A 16169-nucleotide genomic window follows, 5' to 3' on the forward strand; every position below is an offset into this window, starting at 1 on the left:
TAAAAAAGTTGACTTTTTAAAATAAGCCAGGAAGATGGAATGATTATCATAAAGTAAAAAAGTGTTAGTAGCGACTCTATATTATTATACTACGTTCTATCTGTAGTAATACGAAGTGTTGTCCCACAAACAACTCGTATATCCGACTGATGACGTCATAGCGGAAACACAAACATCACGCGTAACTCCGAGACAGTGGAAGAATGTTCCAACACTAAAAATTAATACAAAAAGTTAGATCTAAAACTTACAAAACTATAGTAAATGGAAGGATGACCTGAAAATATTATATTTAAATATAATTAAATAAGACCTTTCTTGAAACTTACATGAATTGTTTCTTTTTATTTTGTGCTTCAGTAGTTTTTTCTCTGAGAATGAATTTTCTCGCACCCCTGCAATACAGACGCATGTATTTTTCCCAAGTGAAACAATTCGGATTGAAATTGAACGTTTAAGAAGTATTAAGTATATCCGTTATTTAATTAAAGTAAGAGATCAGAAGACTAAAATGAGGTTGTTAAATAGTTTAAAAGTATTAATAACAAACACATTTAAGCCAGTGTTAGATAATTATTGCAAGTAAAAGGAAGACTCTACTTAATTTAGAAAAAAAAAACTTTTTGATCTTTTTCGTTCAAGGACATCAAAAGATGTTTTGATTTTTTCCACTGAAAATCGTGGCAATACATGAAGAAAGGCTCCATAACCTCCATACCGGCTCGCAACTTTTTGTATATCATAACAGCTCTAAAAAGATAGTTTTTATAGAAATTTACCATACATATATAAATACTTTTTCAAACAAACGAACATTAAGTAACAGTTTATACTTTAACAAAGCAGAATTTTAAAAGTTGAAACTTTTTTAAATTATGTTTCATGCTAATCAGTAATATAAAGAACTTTTCAAAACAAAATTATGCTATAAGCAAACTATCTTTGTAGCAGAAAACTGTGTTTTCTTTAAATTTCTTTACATTAAGTTCAACACTGTTTTATTAGTAAATCAAAATGTTATTAAAAAACTTGTTCTGCTACAATAGTAAATTTTTAATATCATTTACCTTGGCGACTGTCCACTCAAACGAGCTAGAATGTCAACAATGAAACTCGGAATGTATTCTTTAAAGAAGGATCTTACTTCATATACAGTTTTGTTGTAAGTTACGCCAATGTCATGGGGTATGATCATGTCTGCAGGCTCCTTTTTACCCCAGATTTGTACACCGTTCACTGTTCAGTGATTTAAAACTACATTTTAAAGCTTTTGTATTGGAAATTTTTTTTTAAAAGTCAATTATACTTATAAAAGCAAAAAAATTAGTTAGAAACTTCATCAATTAGAAAACTGCTAAAATGTTAAGTTTATTGAAGCGACATATTTTGTATATAAATTAGTGGAGACAATTTACAGCTTTATACGTTTAGTTGATAATCATGGTGTAAACTAAATTTACCTATATGTTGAATTGGTAAAGGGTTTTGTGCGCATGTTGTTATGTGATAGCAAGGTACTTGTTTTCTTTTTTCAACACAACTTTCCAAATCAGAGGTAAACGACTCTGTTAAAAAATAAAAGAGGATAACAGATTTGTAAATAGCCTTACACCTTAAAAATGTTGTTGAAAACTTAAACTTTAAATTTATTTTTATCCTGCCTTGTTGTATTTATTATTTTACAGTCTAGTTAAGTAATATGCATACAAAAGTACTTGAAAGGATAGTTAAGTCAATATCATTGGATGAAAATGAAAATAATAATTATTGCCTAGTTGTTTTTAAATCATCTTACAACCTAGCTAAGTCTACACATGCAGAGATCTTAATATTCTATTACATAACTTATAAAAAGTTTTAGTGTTTATAAAATTATACCTGATAAATCAGAAGAGTTAGTTTCTTCGGAAGAGGTTGATTCGTGGGAGGAGTATCCTTTGGAGCTGATTTCATCCATAGAAGAAGCTTTCAATCCTAATCTCAATCCAACTTTTGATCTGTTAAGTAAAAACTTTCAAGTAAAATAGTTTAACTGTTAAGATCAAAAAAAAATTTGAACAGATAGACATAGATGCAAAGTTCAACGGCTAAATTTTTTTTAAACAAGCTAGTTTCTAAAGCAAAAAGCATTGTAACGAACCAATCATTACATTTTATGGATCGTTTTATTTCAGAAGAGTTAAAGTTAAAGAATTTCAATGTTTTCAGTGACGTCACAACTGGTATTGAGAATAGAAAATGAGAAAAAGAAGCGTAAAGTAAATTTGAGAGAAAGAGTTTAAAACTTAGCTTGCAGACGCCAGTCGGGCGGATTAGTGACGGGAGAGACGCGAGTCGGGGGATAACTGCCGGGGTAGAGAACGCACACAACGCGTGTTGACGATAGGATTGCGAATCGTATGATGAACAATCGAGAAGGGTTTTGTTGATAGAATGTGGATAGAAGAATTGATCGTCCAGTCTATTTTCTGTACATTTCAACAACATGTTTAGTAGTTAGTATATGTGCCTACTGGACTCTTATCAGAAGTCATTGGTTTTAGTTTCTTTTCTTTCACTTATTTCACGATGTGTTTATTAATGTTGTATATAAAATCACGTGCAGTAATAACTAGTTTTTATTATTTTCATGGTAAGTACTAGTATATCAAATAAAGTCTGCGTTCCATCTGAACGTCTGTAATACTTTAAATAACCGTTTCTTGTTATCTTATTTAAGAGCAGCTAAACGAACCTAACAACATCGAAATTGATGACGGTTACAACATTATAAAAAAAAAAAATTCTAAGATAGTTAACAAAAATCATCAATTAAAGTAACTTTAATTTTCGTAATATCCCTTTATCATTAGCATACTATAAAAGATGAAAAATATAAAAATATATTTCAACAAATCGTAACAACAAACTTTTGTTCAGTTTTGGCGTCGACGGCCGTCTTCATTGCCGCGCAAATGCATCCGTTCACGACGAAGTCAACCGGAACGAGATCGGCGTTTATTTGGTGGTCGGCGTTGGCCAGCTTGCATATTCCCTTCATGCTGGCCGACACGAAGGCGGTTGGTCCGTACACGTTGGTGATCCAACCGGGCTTGGGGTGAAAGAAGGCCGGAGTTATCATCCCGGGTCGTACGATGCAGGTGGGAATCTGCCCGCATTCAGCCACTATCGCGTCCTCCGCCCAAGCTTTCGTTAAAGTGTACGTGTTCGGTCTAATGAACGAAAAAACGTTTTTTTTACTGTTACTCGTAAAATATTTGAAGCTGGTTTAAAAACAAACTATAAATAAAATACTTTTTAAAACAATAATCTTCCAGGGTGTTAAGTGATATTGAATATTTGTTTTGTTTTGATTTAAACAAAATATTAAATTAAACTGACAATCCATCGAGTATTTCGTTCAGCATTCCGGCCAGCTGCTTGTCACTCAAAAACTTCAATGACTTTTCCACGTCCCTGTAGTCGACCTTTCTCTTGTATATTTTCTCCTCTATGACGTCACAGTGGTTGTGCGAGTTGACGAAGGCGGTGCTGACGTGGACGAACGATTCCAACTGCCGGCACCTTCTCAGGATTTTCAGGATTCTCCTAGTACACTGGACGTTCATCTCGTATGCAGTTCTGTTTGAAAACATAACAGTTTTTATCTCTTTAGATTATTTTCTATACATTATTTTTTGTTATTCGGTGACTAGAAGTTTATTTCGTATGCTAACATTCTAGTTATTCTTTGCAAACATTTATAGTGATATAAAGTTTTCTCGATAAAATGTTAATACGCCACTTATGTCGTGTTGTTGCTAAAAGTTTATACTTAATATTAATAAAATTAGTTTTAAAAATAAAATATTTATAAAAATTATTCTATGAGTATTTGGACTGTAAATCAAAATCGAAACATAAGATAAAAAACAATAAACATTTAAAAACAAAAAAAGTGTAACAAAGAAAAACTTATAAAGTCAAAATTTCAAAAACACTAAATAATTAATATAATTACCTGATAACTTCGTTGAATTTCAAAGTAGCAGCACAGTGTATGAAAATATTGACTTCATTTCTTAACAATTTTTTCGATTGGTGGCTTATACCAAGATCTTCAGCCTCCAAATCGCAATTGACATATGCAAGTTTTTCCATAAAATTCGGGTAGACCTTCCTCACTCTATCAAAACACTGTAAAAAAAAATCTTATTGTAAAAATTAATTTTCGTGTATATTAGATTAGTAAAATATAAGTTTGTAGAACTTTTAAATGATTTTTTTCACAAAATTTGGACATGTAAAAATAAACTAAGCTATTATTCACTTATCTGAACTACGTTTTTAAATTAAAGTTTTTTTTTTGAAACCATTTTTTCCTACACTTGTTTTTTTTACTATAAAAAAACAAATTATTTTGTTTTTGAAATATTTATTAGTAACAATTTTAAAACACACAGGTTTATCAGCGAGCGACTTGAGACGATCTTCGGGACTCACTCCTCTCTTGTTCCTGATCAACAAAATTATCTTTTTCACATTCGGGCAACTGTACAGCAGTTTCTTAATAATCCCCTGACCCAGGAATCCGGTGCCTCCCGTCAGCGCCACGGTTTTTCCCGCGTAAAATTCAGCGATCGACGGATACATTGTAGTTTGGTTCTGTTTGAAATAAGTACATGATATTAATGGCATTTCCTCAATACTTAGTAATTATTAAAGAAAAAATGAGCAGCTGTTAATACCTTTAAAACCTCAAAAAGGGATGAAAAACAATTTTGAAAAATTTTCTATTGAAATATATCTTCATAATAATAGTAAATGTGAGAAAGCCAATTAGTTTAAAACTAATTTAATAACTAAGTACAATCGGATTTCAAATTCACAAGCTGGTAGTTGTCATACTTTTTTATTGGTATTTATAATATAAAAAAATTAATTAATTTTTTTGTTATTTGATTACTTTTACTTTTAAAGTATTTTGAACAAGCTGGAAAGACTTTCCATCTCAAGTGTATAAAAACAAATGTTTAAAACAGTAATTTTTTCTCCTAAATATAACTTGCTATTATTATCTATTTTATTGAAAATTAAATTACCTTTGCAAGCATCTTTTTTTTTGTGATTTACTTCTGTTCCAGCTCTATTGTCAACTGACAAGAAGATTTTTGTTTTAAATTTAAAGTTTGTTGACCCATTATATATGCTTTCAATTGAGAGAGAAAAGAATCAGCGCTTTACTGAAACTTTCGAGGCTAGTAAACAATTCCCGTCAATTAATTGTAAAGTTTTATAATTTGTTTAAACCATTGGACATAAAGCAGCAAACATTTAAAGTAAACAAATTTTATTAATTAGAAACAAGTAAAAGAAATTAACTCGATTTGTTGCCATATTTTAGTAAAATTTAACCATTTAATGTTTTAATTTTAGTTGTTAAAAACTTTTTCCTCAGTTTACTTTCATTCATGTATTACTATATTTTTTCTTATAGTTTATTAGAAATATCTTTTTAATAAAATAAACAATTGAAACAGTTAAAAAAACACTAGTCTGCTTTAAATCAACATACAATTGCAATTTTAATCTTAAGTTAAATATAATTTTGTTGTTTAAAAATATACAAACACAACCATGAGTTTTTTTAATTCTAATTTAGATATAAATAAAACATGTTTAATAGATTAAGAAAAGTTTTTTGTTGCCTTTGTTAAATTTCATCAGTAAATATAAAGCCTTGCGTTTAATTATTCTTACTTCTTTTATTAAGGTATTTAAACTAGTATTCTTACACATATTTAAGCGTTGCTTACTAAATACTAAATAAATAGTTTGTATAGTAATTTTAAACAAAGAGTTTTTTTTTCGAATTTATTTGACGGGTTACAACTTTAAACGATATTAACCATAAGGTACAACAGTTTCATTTTAATATCTAGATTTTAAGAGCTTTGTTTATATCTATAACTACATATCTATAACTTTTTTTTTGACTCATTATATTAATATTAATTCAATTGGTTTTTTTTTAACTAGTACCAATTTTACCTAAATATACTCTGATATGCATGAACTTTCGAATATGCAACACTTTTGTTTTTGTTTATATGCTTCACGTATGAATAAGTTTTTTAATAACAGTATAATTAACTAACATTGTTATATGCAGTTTCATATTTTATTTTTTGCTTGAAAAGGTCGCAATCTCTTGCCACCGAAACCGGTCGCGAATAAAATATACAATTTGCATAAATCTATTTCAATAAGCTCTATACATTTCAGTAAATTGAGCATTCTTTTTAGTTAAGGCAAATAACTATCTATAATTAAAAAAATATTCTGTATGAACCAAAATTTAAAAGAGCATTACTATACTTGAAATAAGGTAATTAAAGGTTAATGAATGTAATATAATTTTGTTTAGCTTTTTAGCTTTCTTCGTTATCATTTGAATAATTGGTTGGTAAACTCAACTAAAGCTTTAATACTTTATGGGCTTTTTATATTGAAACTTTTCATATTTAACAGTCCGATTAGGGAAAAACGTTGTATTGTATTAAACTTCTGATTTATTAAAATAAAATTAAATCAGTAAAAATTAAACTGAAATTGAAGTATTAAAATTTGGTAATGCTAAGTATTGATGCTTCAAAATTTTGTAGTCACTTTTTTAATAAAAACATAGTGTTAAGGTTAAGTTTACTTTCATAATATAAAAGAACATACTTAATCTGAATTATATATTTAAGTGTTCGAGTTTTAACAAAAAAAAAATTAAAGTTTGTTTTGTAGACAACAGAACAAAATTTTAGATTTATACAATTATTTCTCTTGCAAAATATATTATAGCATTTTGTTTACCCAGCATTTTCTATTTGGAATAAATTAACGAGAACAATTTGTATTTTTTATTGTAAAATTATGTATAGAATTAATTTGATTAATCACACAAAATAAATCGTAAAGTCCAAATGTAAAAGTTTTACGACGTTCGGTTTTTAGAGATTTCTTGAAGTTGTAAAACATTACGTAATAATAAAGCTAAATGTATAAAGTCTAATTTTTAAATCAAAGTTAGTATTAAATGTAATAAAATAAATGTATAACAAAACAAGGTCGGAGGAATAAGTTTATTCAAACTATGTGATATAATTGTTTTTGTTTACATTGAAAATAAAATTTTCAGCTCATCTTTATTTTTCATTGTTTTGACTTAGAGGGACTCTTAGTGAAAGTTATTATTTATTACGTCTAAATTGACTCCAAACACAAATTAAAATAAAAGTACTAAGAATTAATCAATGTATGAAAATAGTATTATTTAAATTTAAATTATACCGTAAAACTTATGAAAAATAATTTAGTGATAAAAAAAATTTGAAGGTCTAATGAATTTTTTATTGCTTTTTTATTTAATTGTTGTACTAAACTTAATTTTATTGCCATAATCGAAATCTTAATCGACATAAACACAGCAACTAAAAACATATTCTGTAATAAAGAAAACTTAAACAGTAAAAATAGTAAGATTATTTTTTATAAGCAATTAGTAGTCTATTGGTGTATAGCTCGATGACCAAAGGTCTATTTATATACCAGGTTCCTTTGACCAATTTTTAATTTTTTTTCAAAAAACTTGTCCTATGTACAACGTTGTTCTAAAATATCAACTTTGTAGGGATTCGAAAAACTAGAAAAAAAAAACAAGTTTTTTCATTATAAAGCAAATTTATTACTTTTATGGTGTTTGAAGTTTTAACTTTTAATTTTATAGTCTGTTTTTTAAAATTACTATTTCTCGTTAAATTCGTAAATATTTACTTAAGTCACTTGCAATATCTATGACATTAAACAGCTTTTTATATAAGTAGCGAATTTTTTTGTCATTTTGTGTATTAAACTTTAAACGTTAAGTTTTGAAAAACGAACTTAAACTGAAAGCTTTTGAATTAATAGTTGTAAAACACAATTTCACATCAATAATGCTTTTTTCTGTAGTTACTTAAATACTTTGATGTTCTTAAGCTTTTAAAAAAGCAATAAAAATTTTTTAGTGTTTTTATTTTTTTTTGTTATATTGTAACTAAACTTTTTACACGTTCAATTTACTTATAAGCTATAGTTTTTTTTAATTGTAGTTTCAATGATTACGAGTTAATGATAAAAGCTTTATTTATTACCAACGTCGAGTTTAAGCAAATACTGAAACTTAAAATAATTGTTGAAATATTACTTTTACTGTTTGTTTAAACAATAGACTTATTAAATTCATATGAAATAAAAATCAAAACATTTCGTAAAAGTTTTATACTTTTTATAAGAAATCCATATTCAATGTGGTGTTTAGTTTGTTTTATTATTATAACACATATATACTATTACCGAAAATTTAAACTTTAAAACTTGTTCAATTAGATGTGGGAACATTTTTTATGCCCGGGCAAGATTAAATAAAAAAGTCTTTTGTTAGCCGTGTACTTATTTAAAAAAATGCAACAGTTAAAAAAATAAAAGCAAAGTTGGAATCAAATACATAGTTACTTGTTAAGCACTAAATATCCTGCACTAAAATTCGTACTAGAAGCACATTTAAAATTATCATTTTTCAAATACCTTGATTCATTTTGTTTATGCTAGATTTTTTTTAACATAACAAATGATTTGTTACAAAAATTAATTAGTTGAATATGTTAAACAATACTTGTTTTATAGCATACATATTTATAAACTGTTTTTAATTTAAACTGTTTTTTTAACGTAGACGTGTGATTATCTAATCAAGATCTATAAAAATTAAAGCGTAAAGTCAAAAACTATAAAGTTTTCGACGTTAATTTTACGAGAGAGTAAATTGCAACAAACTATTACATAAATACAAAATTAAATGTCTAAAGTTTATTTTACTAGCAATTTAGTTATTCCAAGGTTGATGTTAACTTTTTTTTATATGTTACAATAATTATAAGTATATTGTTGATTAGTTAAGAAACATCTTAGTTGTTAAATTAAACCCTTGTTCCCAAGTATTTCGTACAATGCAGTATCTTATTTTAAAAGTCCTTCAAGAATTATTTGTTTTAAAAGTTGTCTAACTTAAATTTTGATGTTTTGTATTTTTAAGTAGTTATACAGTTTAGTTATATTTACCAAGTTTACATTATCAAACTATTTAAAAATCAAATGTTTATTTGCAGTACTCACAGATATATCGATAATAGCAAGATTTATTATCAATACTAAGTTTAAGCAAACACTATAGACTTAAAATAAGTTTAGATGTTTGCACTAATTGTTTGCTTTAAGAGAGGCGATTTATTTTAACGAGATTATTTCTAAATATAGGTTATGATAATCTAGTATGTTTTAAAATAATTTGGTATTTTTTTTATATTACTTTTTTAATTATTTATATAAATTGTTTATGTTAGAAATAATGCAAACATAAGCTGCAACAGCTTTTTTTTAGAAATTACTTTCAAAAATTGCGTATACAATATTTTTAGAACAGTTTTAGAATATTTAAAAATAATTGAAAACTAATTTCACTAAACTTAACAAACCTTTAATATAAAAGTTGCAGTTGATACTAGCAATTTAAGTAGAATAACTTTCTTTTAAGTGTTACTAATTTTGTTTTACTATGTTCTAACCAGATGTTCTTACTAGCTGTTCTAAGTTAAGCTTATGTAATGTTTTATTTTCAAAACTATTTGCAGCTAGGAGATTTCAAAATAATAAAGGTTTGAGTTAAGATTTTTAAAAGTTAAAAGATATTTAGTCTTAAATTTAAAAAAAATATGTAAACAAGCAAATAAAAAAAAGTTTGTATGCTTACAACATAAATAGAAAAAAGTAGATTGAAAAAGGTAAACGGTTTAAGTTCAAAAAAGGAATGGATAGAAATAAAGTTGATGCGTTGAATACTTTTGCTGATCTATAAAAATTGGTTTCACTAAAGCTAAAAACAAGTTTTCTTAAATGGTATAACATACTGTAATTGCTGTGAACTTTACAATTTACTGATGTTAAATCTTTAAGCACTACTTTCTGCACAACTAAGCTTAATAAAAGATTACATTATAAATGTGATAGACTTACCGGAACCTGTTCTTAACAGCTAATAAAAAATCTGCTGAAGATAATAATTTCTATCTAAGTTTTTCAATCAAAATATATGCTAGCTCATAAACTTTTTAAAAAAATTAATTGCTAGTTAAGAAAATAAAATATTTAAAGAATAGAAGATTAAAATTCACAGGTGTAAAATTCTAAGAAAGCATTACTGAAATGTTAATTCTAAACTAACAGCTATTAAATGAAATTAGTAAAATGAATTTACTTCTAGAAAAGCGCTATTGCTGTATAACGTATTAATAAAATTAATTTATTCAGAAAGTTAGCGCTAACTTCTTTTTATAACAAAATGTACTTTTTAACTTTATAAACTTTATGAGAGAGTGAGAACCTCCTTATATATAATACAAAAATGAAAAGCCATCTCGCACCCCTGGTTGGGAACCCCTGTTCTAACCACTTTTTTTTTCTACGGCGACGTTGTATGGTTTTAGTAAAGATTAAGTTTTACAATTTAGATAACTAATACAAGATAAGACAACATTTTTTTCAAATACACAAAAAAATTAAAAAAAATTTCAACAGTTTAGTACAACTGCAATAATAAATAAAATTTGACTTGGATAGCTTTCTAATGCAATTAATAACAAAAAATAGTCATCAAGTAAAACAAACATCAGCAAGAGAACTTCAAAATTAGAAAAATTTATATTTACAAATGCTTTAAAGTTCTGATCTAGCTCTCGCATAATGTTCTTAGTGTTTTTTTAAAACAGCAAACTTTTAATTTGTAGTAAACTATTTTAAACTTAAACTGTATACGACATTTCCTCATGTGTAATTCTTTGCAATCCCAAAAATTTTAGTCTAGCTTGTTTGTTATGAAGTGTATACTTTATTTAATCTTCACTTGTTTAATTTCGTATTAAGTAAACTGATTTATCTCATTCGCATTAAACTAATATTATATGATTTGTTTATACAAGAGCGCGCCGTTTATATAACGCTTGTAATGAGTTAGGTAATAAGATGTGGTCCCTGTGTAACAAGGGCGAAAAGTGCGATTAAAAAAGTGAAAAGTAATAAAAAGCTCACTATATTGAAAGTTACTAATTAAAAAGCTGCTGATAGCTTCAGTCATCACATATACAGCTGATGTAAAAAAAACTAATAAAAAAAATACAGTTCACCATGAAGAATTTTTTGACTTGCATTAAACTATAATGCGATTAAAGTCTATAATAACATTTAAGTTTTATTTTTAAATCATAATATAGAGTAAGACTGATATTTCTAGAATATAGTTAAGAAAATTGTTGTATGTAGAGTTGTTTTCATTTCAGAAACTATAAATCTGAATAAATGGTGTAACAAACTAAAAAAATTGTTATAATATTGCAAACAATAAAACTAATATTCTTTAAATAAAATTTGGTCAAAAAGTATTTAATTCATCCTAAAAAAATTTTAAAATAGTATCAAATTAATTGTTGTTTAAACATTTGTAAAATCTTCATAACAAAGTTTACTGATCGAGGGTAAGAGTTAGGGTTAACAGTGTAAGTAAAAATAAAAAATAAATAAAAACAGAAAAAAAAGCTATTGACCGAGGGTAAAGGTTAGAAAAAAAAACCTAATAAAAGTTACAAAAAAAAAAGTTTAAAAATAAAAAACAAATTATATAAGAAACAAAAGAGAAGAAAAAAAGTTACCGACCGAGGGTAAAGGTTATAGGTAATAGCGATAGTAAAAAAAAACTATTTGTATAAAATTTGTAACAAAAATAAATAATTTGATTTTTTTAAGCCTTGCAAATGTGACCCCTCGTGCAAAATTGACACCATGCAAAAATGTCTTCGTGCAAAAAATATTAGTGATCTTGTTTTGTTAATATTTCCTTGTAACCATAAAAAAAGCTTAAATTAGTAAAATTAATTCGTTGCTTATTTGTAGTTTACTTCATCCGTTAGCATACCAATACAGAAACATTAATGGTAGTATTTAACCGTTATTTAAAAACAAACAGTATTAATCGATTGTTAAATGAAAATTCTAAAGAAGATGCGTATTTGATATATAATTGACAAGGTGATAATAATTGAAAAGACAATAAAAACTCTATTGAAAAAATTAGAGATGAAATTCAAAACATAGTTAGTAAAAGCCTTAAACTAAACAGAATCTAAATGAAAATATTATGCTAAAAATATGCTGTAATATCTTTAATATAACCTTTTTCTAAATTGTAATAATATCAAAATTTGTATAATTAATTATATAGAATAGACATAATGTTTAATTATTATTAACAATAGTATAATATAAAACAATTATACAATCTGACCTTCGGCCACAGAATCCAAAAGTAGCTTAAACGCTGAACTTTTTTTTTAGAATTAGCTTTATTTCACAGCAGCTGTAAGATTATTATAAGCATTTTCTTACACTATTTTTAACAAAATGCCGACCAAAAAGTCCCCTCATTTACAAAATTTTGTAAAATAAGTCAGCAAAAGTTTGTAAGCTGTAGTCAAAATGGTAATATGGCTATTGGTATTCTAAATTTCATTATAGATTTAGAGTAAATGGTAAACTGGTTAAATACATTTCAGTTCAAAAAAATATAGATAAAAACATGATTTCATATTTTAGAAACAACATTATCTAAAAAATTAAAGTTTTTTTCATCAAAATATATATCACAAGTAGGTATAATTTTAATATTTCAAGTTGATTTTAAAATACTTAAAAAAAAAGGTCTATCTATAGGATTGTATCAAGTACTATTTACAAATTTAAATACACATCACAAGTTTATTGAAAATTTTATATTCTATTTAAACAGACTTGTTCATATATAATGCTTCTATTAAAGATCCAATGTTAACTTTTGTAAAAAAAAGTTTGTATTTTTTAAAATTAACATTATTCATATTTTAAAAATGAACAATAATATCATTTACAGTAACCTCTCGCATCTTTACGCACTTGTGACGTTACGCACTCTCGTTTAGTTACGCATTTTAGAATTCTAAAAAATACAAAAATAAAAATTTTAGTTATTTTTAATATTACACAAACTGGGTTGATTGTATACTTTTAATTTAAAATATGTTTTCAAATGCTAACGCACCTCTCTATATCTTTAGAACTTGTAAACTTATGTTGCTTGACTAATTAATAAACATTTAGTTGTACCTCAGTATATCAGAAATTTTGTTAAAAACAAGAGATTAGATTCAAACTCTGAAAGAAGTATGAATGTGTTAAATAATGAATGTATAATGAAATAATGAGATTTTAAAACACAAATAAATAATACAGCAGTCTTGTCCTATGTATGAATAAACATCTAAAAAAGAAATTCAATGAAACTTCTCAGCAAAAAGTAGCATTGATACTTAATAATTATAAAGCATACATATAACACAAATCTCAATTTTTTTTTTTTGTAAACATATCACTAACTTCATTTGACGTTTTTTTAGTTTAACTTCTTCTGTAACACTTGCTTTGCACAGCAAGCGTTGTAAAAACATAAACAATTTTTATTAAACATTTTTCATTTTTTCAAAAGAAGAAATTCATTACAGCACCAAATGCATATTTTTGAAAAAGGATATAGAAACAAATTTAATATAGACTTCACACCATTTCTTAATTGTAAACAAATGCTTAATTATAAATTGAGTTTGCTAAGTAGAATAGAATATTAATGTTAAATATCAAAGAAGTCGCATATAAATAAACATAAAGATAAAAATTATTTGTTATAAAAACTAGTAAAATTTTTCTACGAGTAATATTATTTTATATAAATTTAAATCCTTTTTTTAGTATATGTAAAGTTTTATCTTTTGTTTTCATATTTAGAAATAAAGTAAACAAATTGTTAAAAGTGGGAAAGTCCCTAGTCTGCGTTTAACTAGAAGCAATATCAAAAAACAGCCATTATAGTAAGTATGTTTGGTACCTCTCGTATCTTTACGATCTCTCGTATCTTTACGCACTTTTTCTGTGGACACAATGTGCGTAAATAAGCGAGAAGTTACTGTAATAACATATTTTACAAAACTATTTATATATTTTTAGTTTTTTGAAAATCTTTTTCTTTTCTACTCAGAAAAAATCTCAAAAACAAACTTTATATTGACAAACAAATGATTGAAAACATCTCTTTTTAAAACTGCAGTATACGCCAGTAATACTATATATAACTATACTATAAATGTTATCTTTTCAAAGAGTTTTATGTTAAAAGGGTAAAAGTTTCAATAGAAAATTTCTTCTCGTATGATTTATTTTTCTGTTTTAATGTTACTTTTTAACCAGGAAAATAAATTAAGTAACTTGAAAGAAACAAAATTACTTGTTAAAGCATTATATTTTTTAATTTCTTTTATAGTATCTTTACATTTTAAGTTAATTCTAAAATCTACAAAAAATTTTACTGAAGTTTTTTTTCTATTTATTTTTATTAAATAAATGTTTATGAAACTTAAGTTTTTCATAGCCTACAGTTATACTTTTATAGAGTTAACTAACTTTATCAAAATGTTCAGTATACATTTTTTTATAAAATTTGGCAACAGAGAAACCTGTACTAGTGTACTTAAAAAGAAATATTAGTTTGAAAATTAACTTAAATTTTATTAAGTATACAATTTTTAATTCAAAAGTTTTGTTTATAAGTTTTTTAAATCCTTAGATTACATATGTACTAGTTATATTATAAATTATTTATTGTTCGTTTTGTAAAAACTCATTTGTCTTATTTATTTTCTGATTTACTATTTTTTAATATGTTTAAACAATGCAGTTGTATAAACAAATCTCATGTAAAAATTAAAAATAACTTTTATTCAAATTGTTATTTTAATAAACCTCTTTTTTTGGTAAGATAATTAGTAATATGTAAATGCTTGAAACTATTGTAGATTATCATGACATACCTTAGAAGTTTTATTTAAAGTAGAAGATTATATTTTTACTTTTGATATATTATTTTGAGCTTAAAATGCACACGTAATGCTGTACCTTTCCATCAAAAATTTAAGTTTTTAGTAAGTTTTTATATCACAAAAGCTTTTGTAGAATTGAATTTATTAAACTACAGATGTAAGCTTTATCTTTATGTGAAAATAACCTTTTATGTAAAAAATATTTTTAATCTACTTGATTAGTCATTTTAGTTTCACGATAGATTTACTGATGTTGTTTGACGTTTTTTTTTTACAAATTTTAAATTTATTTTTAAATTATTGACAAAAAATAGTTAGATAAAGAGCCTAAATAATATTTTCTTTTATAAATTAGTTTTAAGAAGTACCCGTGGGAGCATTTTTTTTAAAAGCTTTTCTAAAGTATAACGATTACCAAAGAATATTATAAGACCAGCTAAATTTGAAAAACAAAGTTCTTCTGGGTATTTATTATTGTGAAAATAAATTTTACTTATTACATAATTATATTTTTTTATTATGATAGATTTTAAATACTAAAATTTCTATAACTCTCGAAATAAATATACAAACTTTTATTCTTTTTTTATTTCATGAATTTTTTATATTAAAAGTACAGAGATGAAATTTTAAATTTGTATATATTTTTTTCATAAATAAAGTTTTTGTAAGCAATTTTAGTAGATTAAGTGATATTGTTTGATCATGTTTTTTAAAATGATCTCAATTGAACTAAATTAATGACAAACAACTTAAATTAAACAAAAGACAAATAAATAAAGTTTTATTAAAAATAGTACAGTGACATTAAGTATATTAGCATCTTAGGCAATGCAAAACTATATTACAGTGATTCAAAGACAGTGAAAAATACTATGTTTGCAATTTCTGATTAAAAAAGCAATAGCTTAACCAGTTAAGTACATAAAAAACACTTGGATACTTAACAATTTAAAAACAAATAAATTCACACTATCAAAAGTTTCAAAAGATAAAAAAAATACTTTATTATACTCGGCTTTTAATACTTTGCTATAAAATAAACTTTCAAGGAATTATTATATTTTGGTATAGTCTTTTTTAACAAATAAGCTAATTAAAAAAAATATGTTATTTGTACTGAAAAATATAACATACTAAAATCCAGCAAAC

At 25.4% G+C, this 16169-nt stretch overlaps 1 protein-coding gene across 1 annotated transcript; it reads right to left on the reverse strand.

Annotated features, from left to right (window-relative positions):
• Window positions 1-96: 96 nt before the first annotated feature.
• Window positions 97-4632, reverse strand: LOC145847977 (fatty acyl-CoA reductase 1-like). The gene is made up of 8 exons (XM_082953776.1): window positions 4441-4632; window positions 4001-4176; window positions 3382-3621; window positions 2910-3212; window positions 1879-1997; window positions 1461-1565; window positions 1068-1236; window positions 97-214 (listed from the first exon to the last, which is right to left on the reverse strand). The coding sequence occupies exons 1-8, from the start codon at window positions 4630-4632 to the stop codon at window positions 97-99; spliced, it is 1422 nt and encodes a 473-aa protein (XP_082809902.1).
• Between the last annotated feature and the right edge of the window lie 11537 nt (window positions 4633-16169).

Source organism: Thalia democratica, unplaced genomic scaffold (genome assembly GCF_965202585.1).
Source record: "Thalia democratica unplaced genomic scaffold, ktThaDemo2.hap1.1 HAP1_SCAFFOLD_1169, whole genome shotgun sequence".
Lineage (NCBI taxonomy): Eukaryota > Metazoa > Chordata > Thaliacea > Salpida > Salpidae > Thalia > Thalia democratica.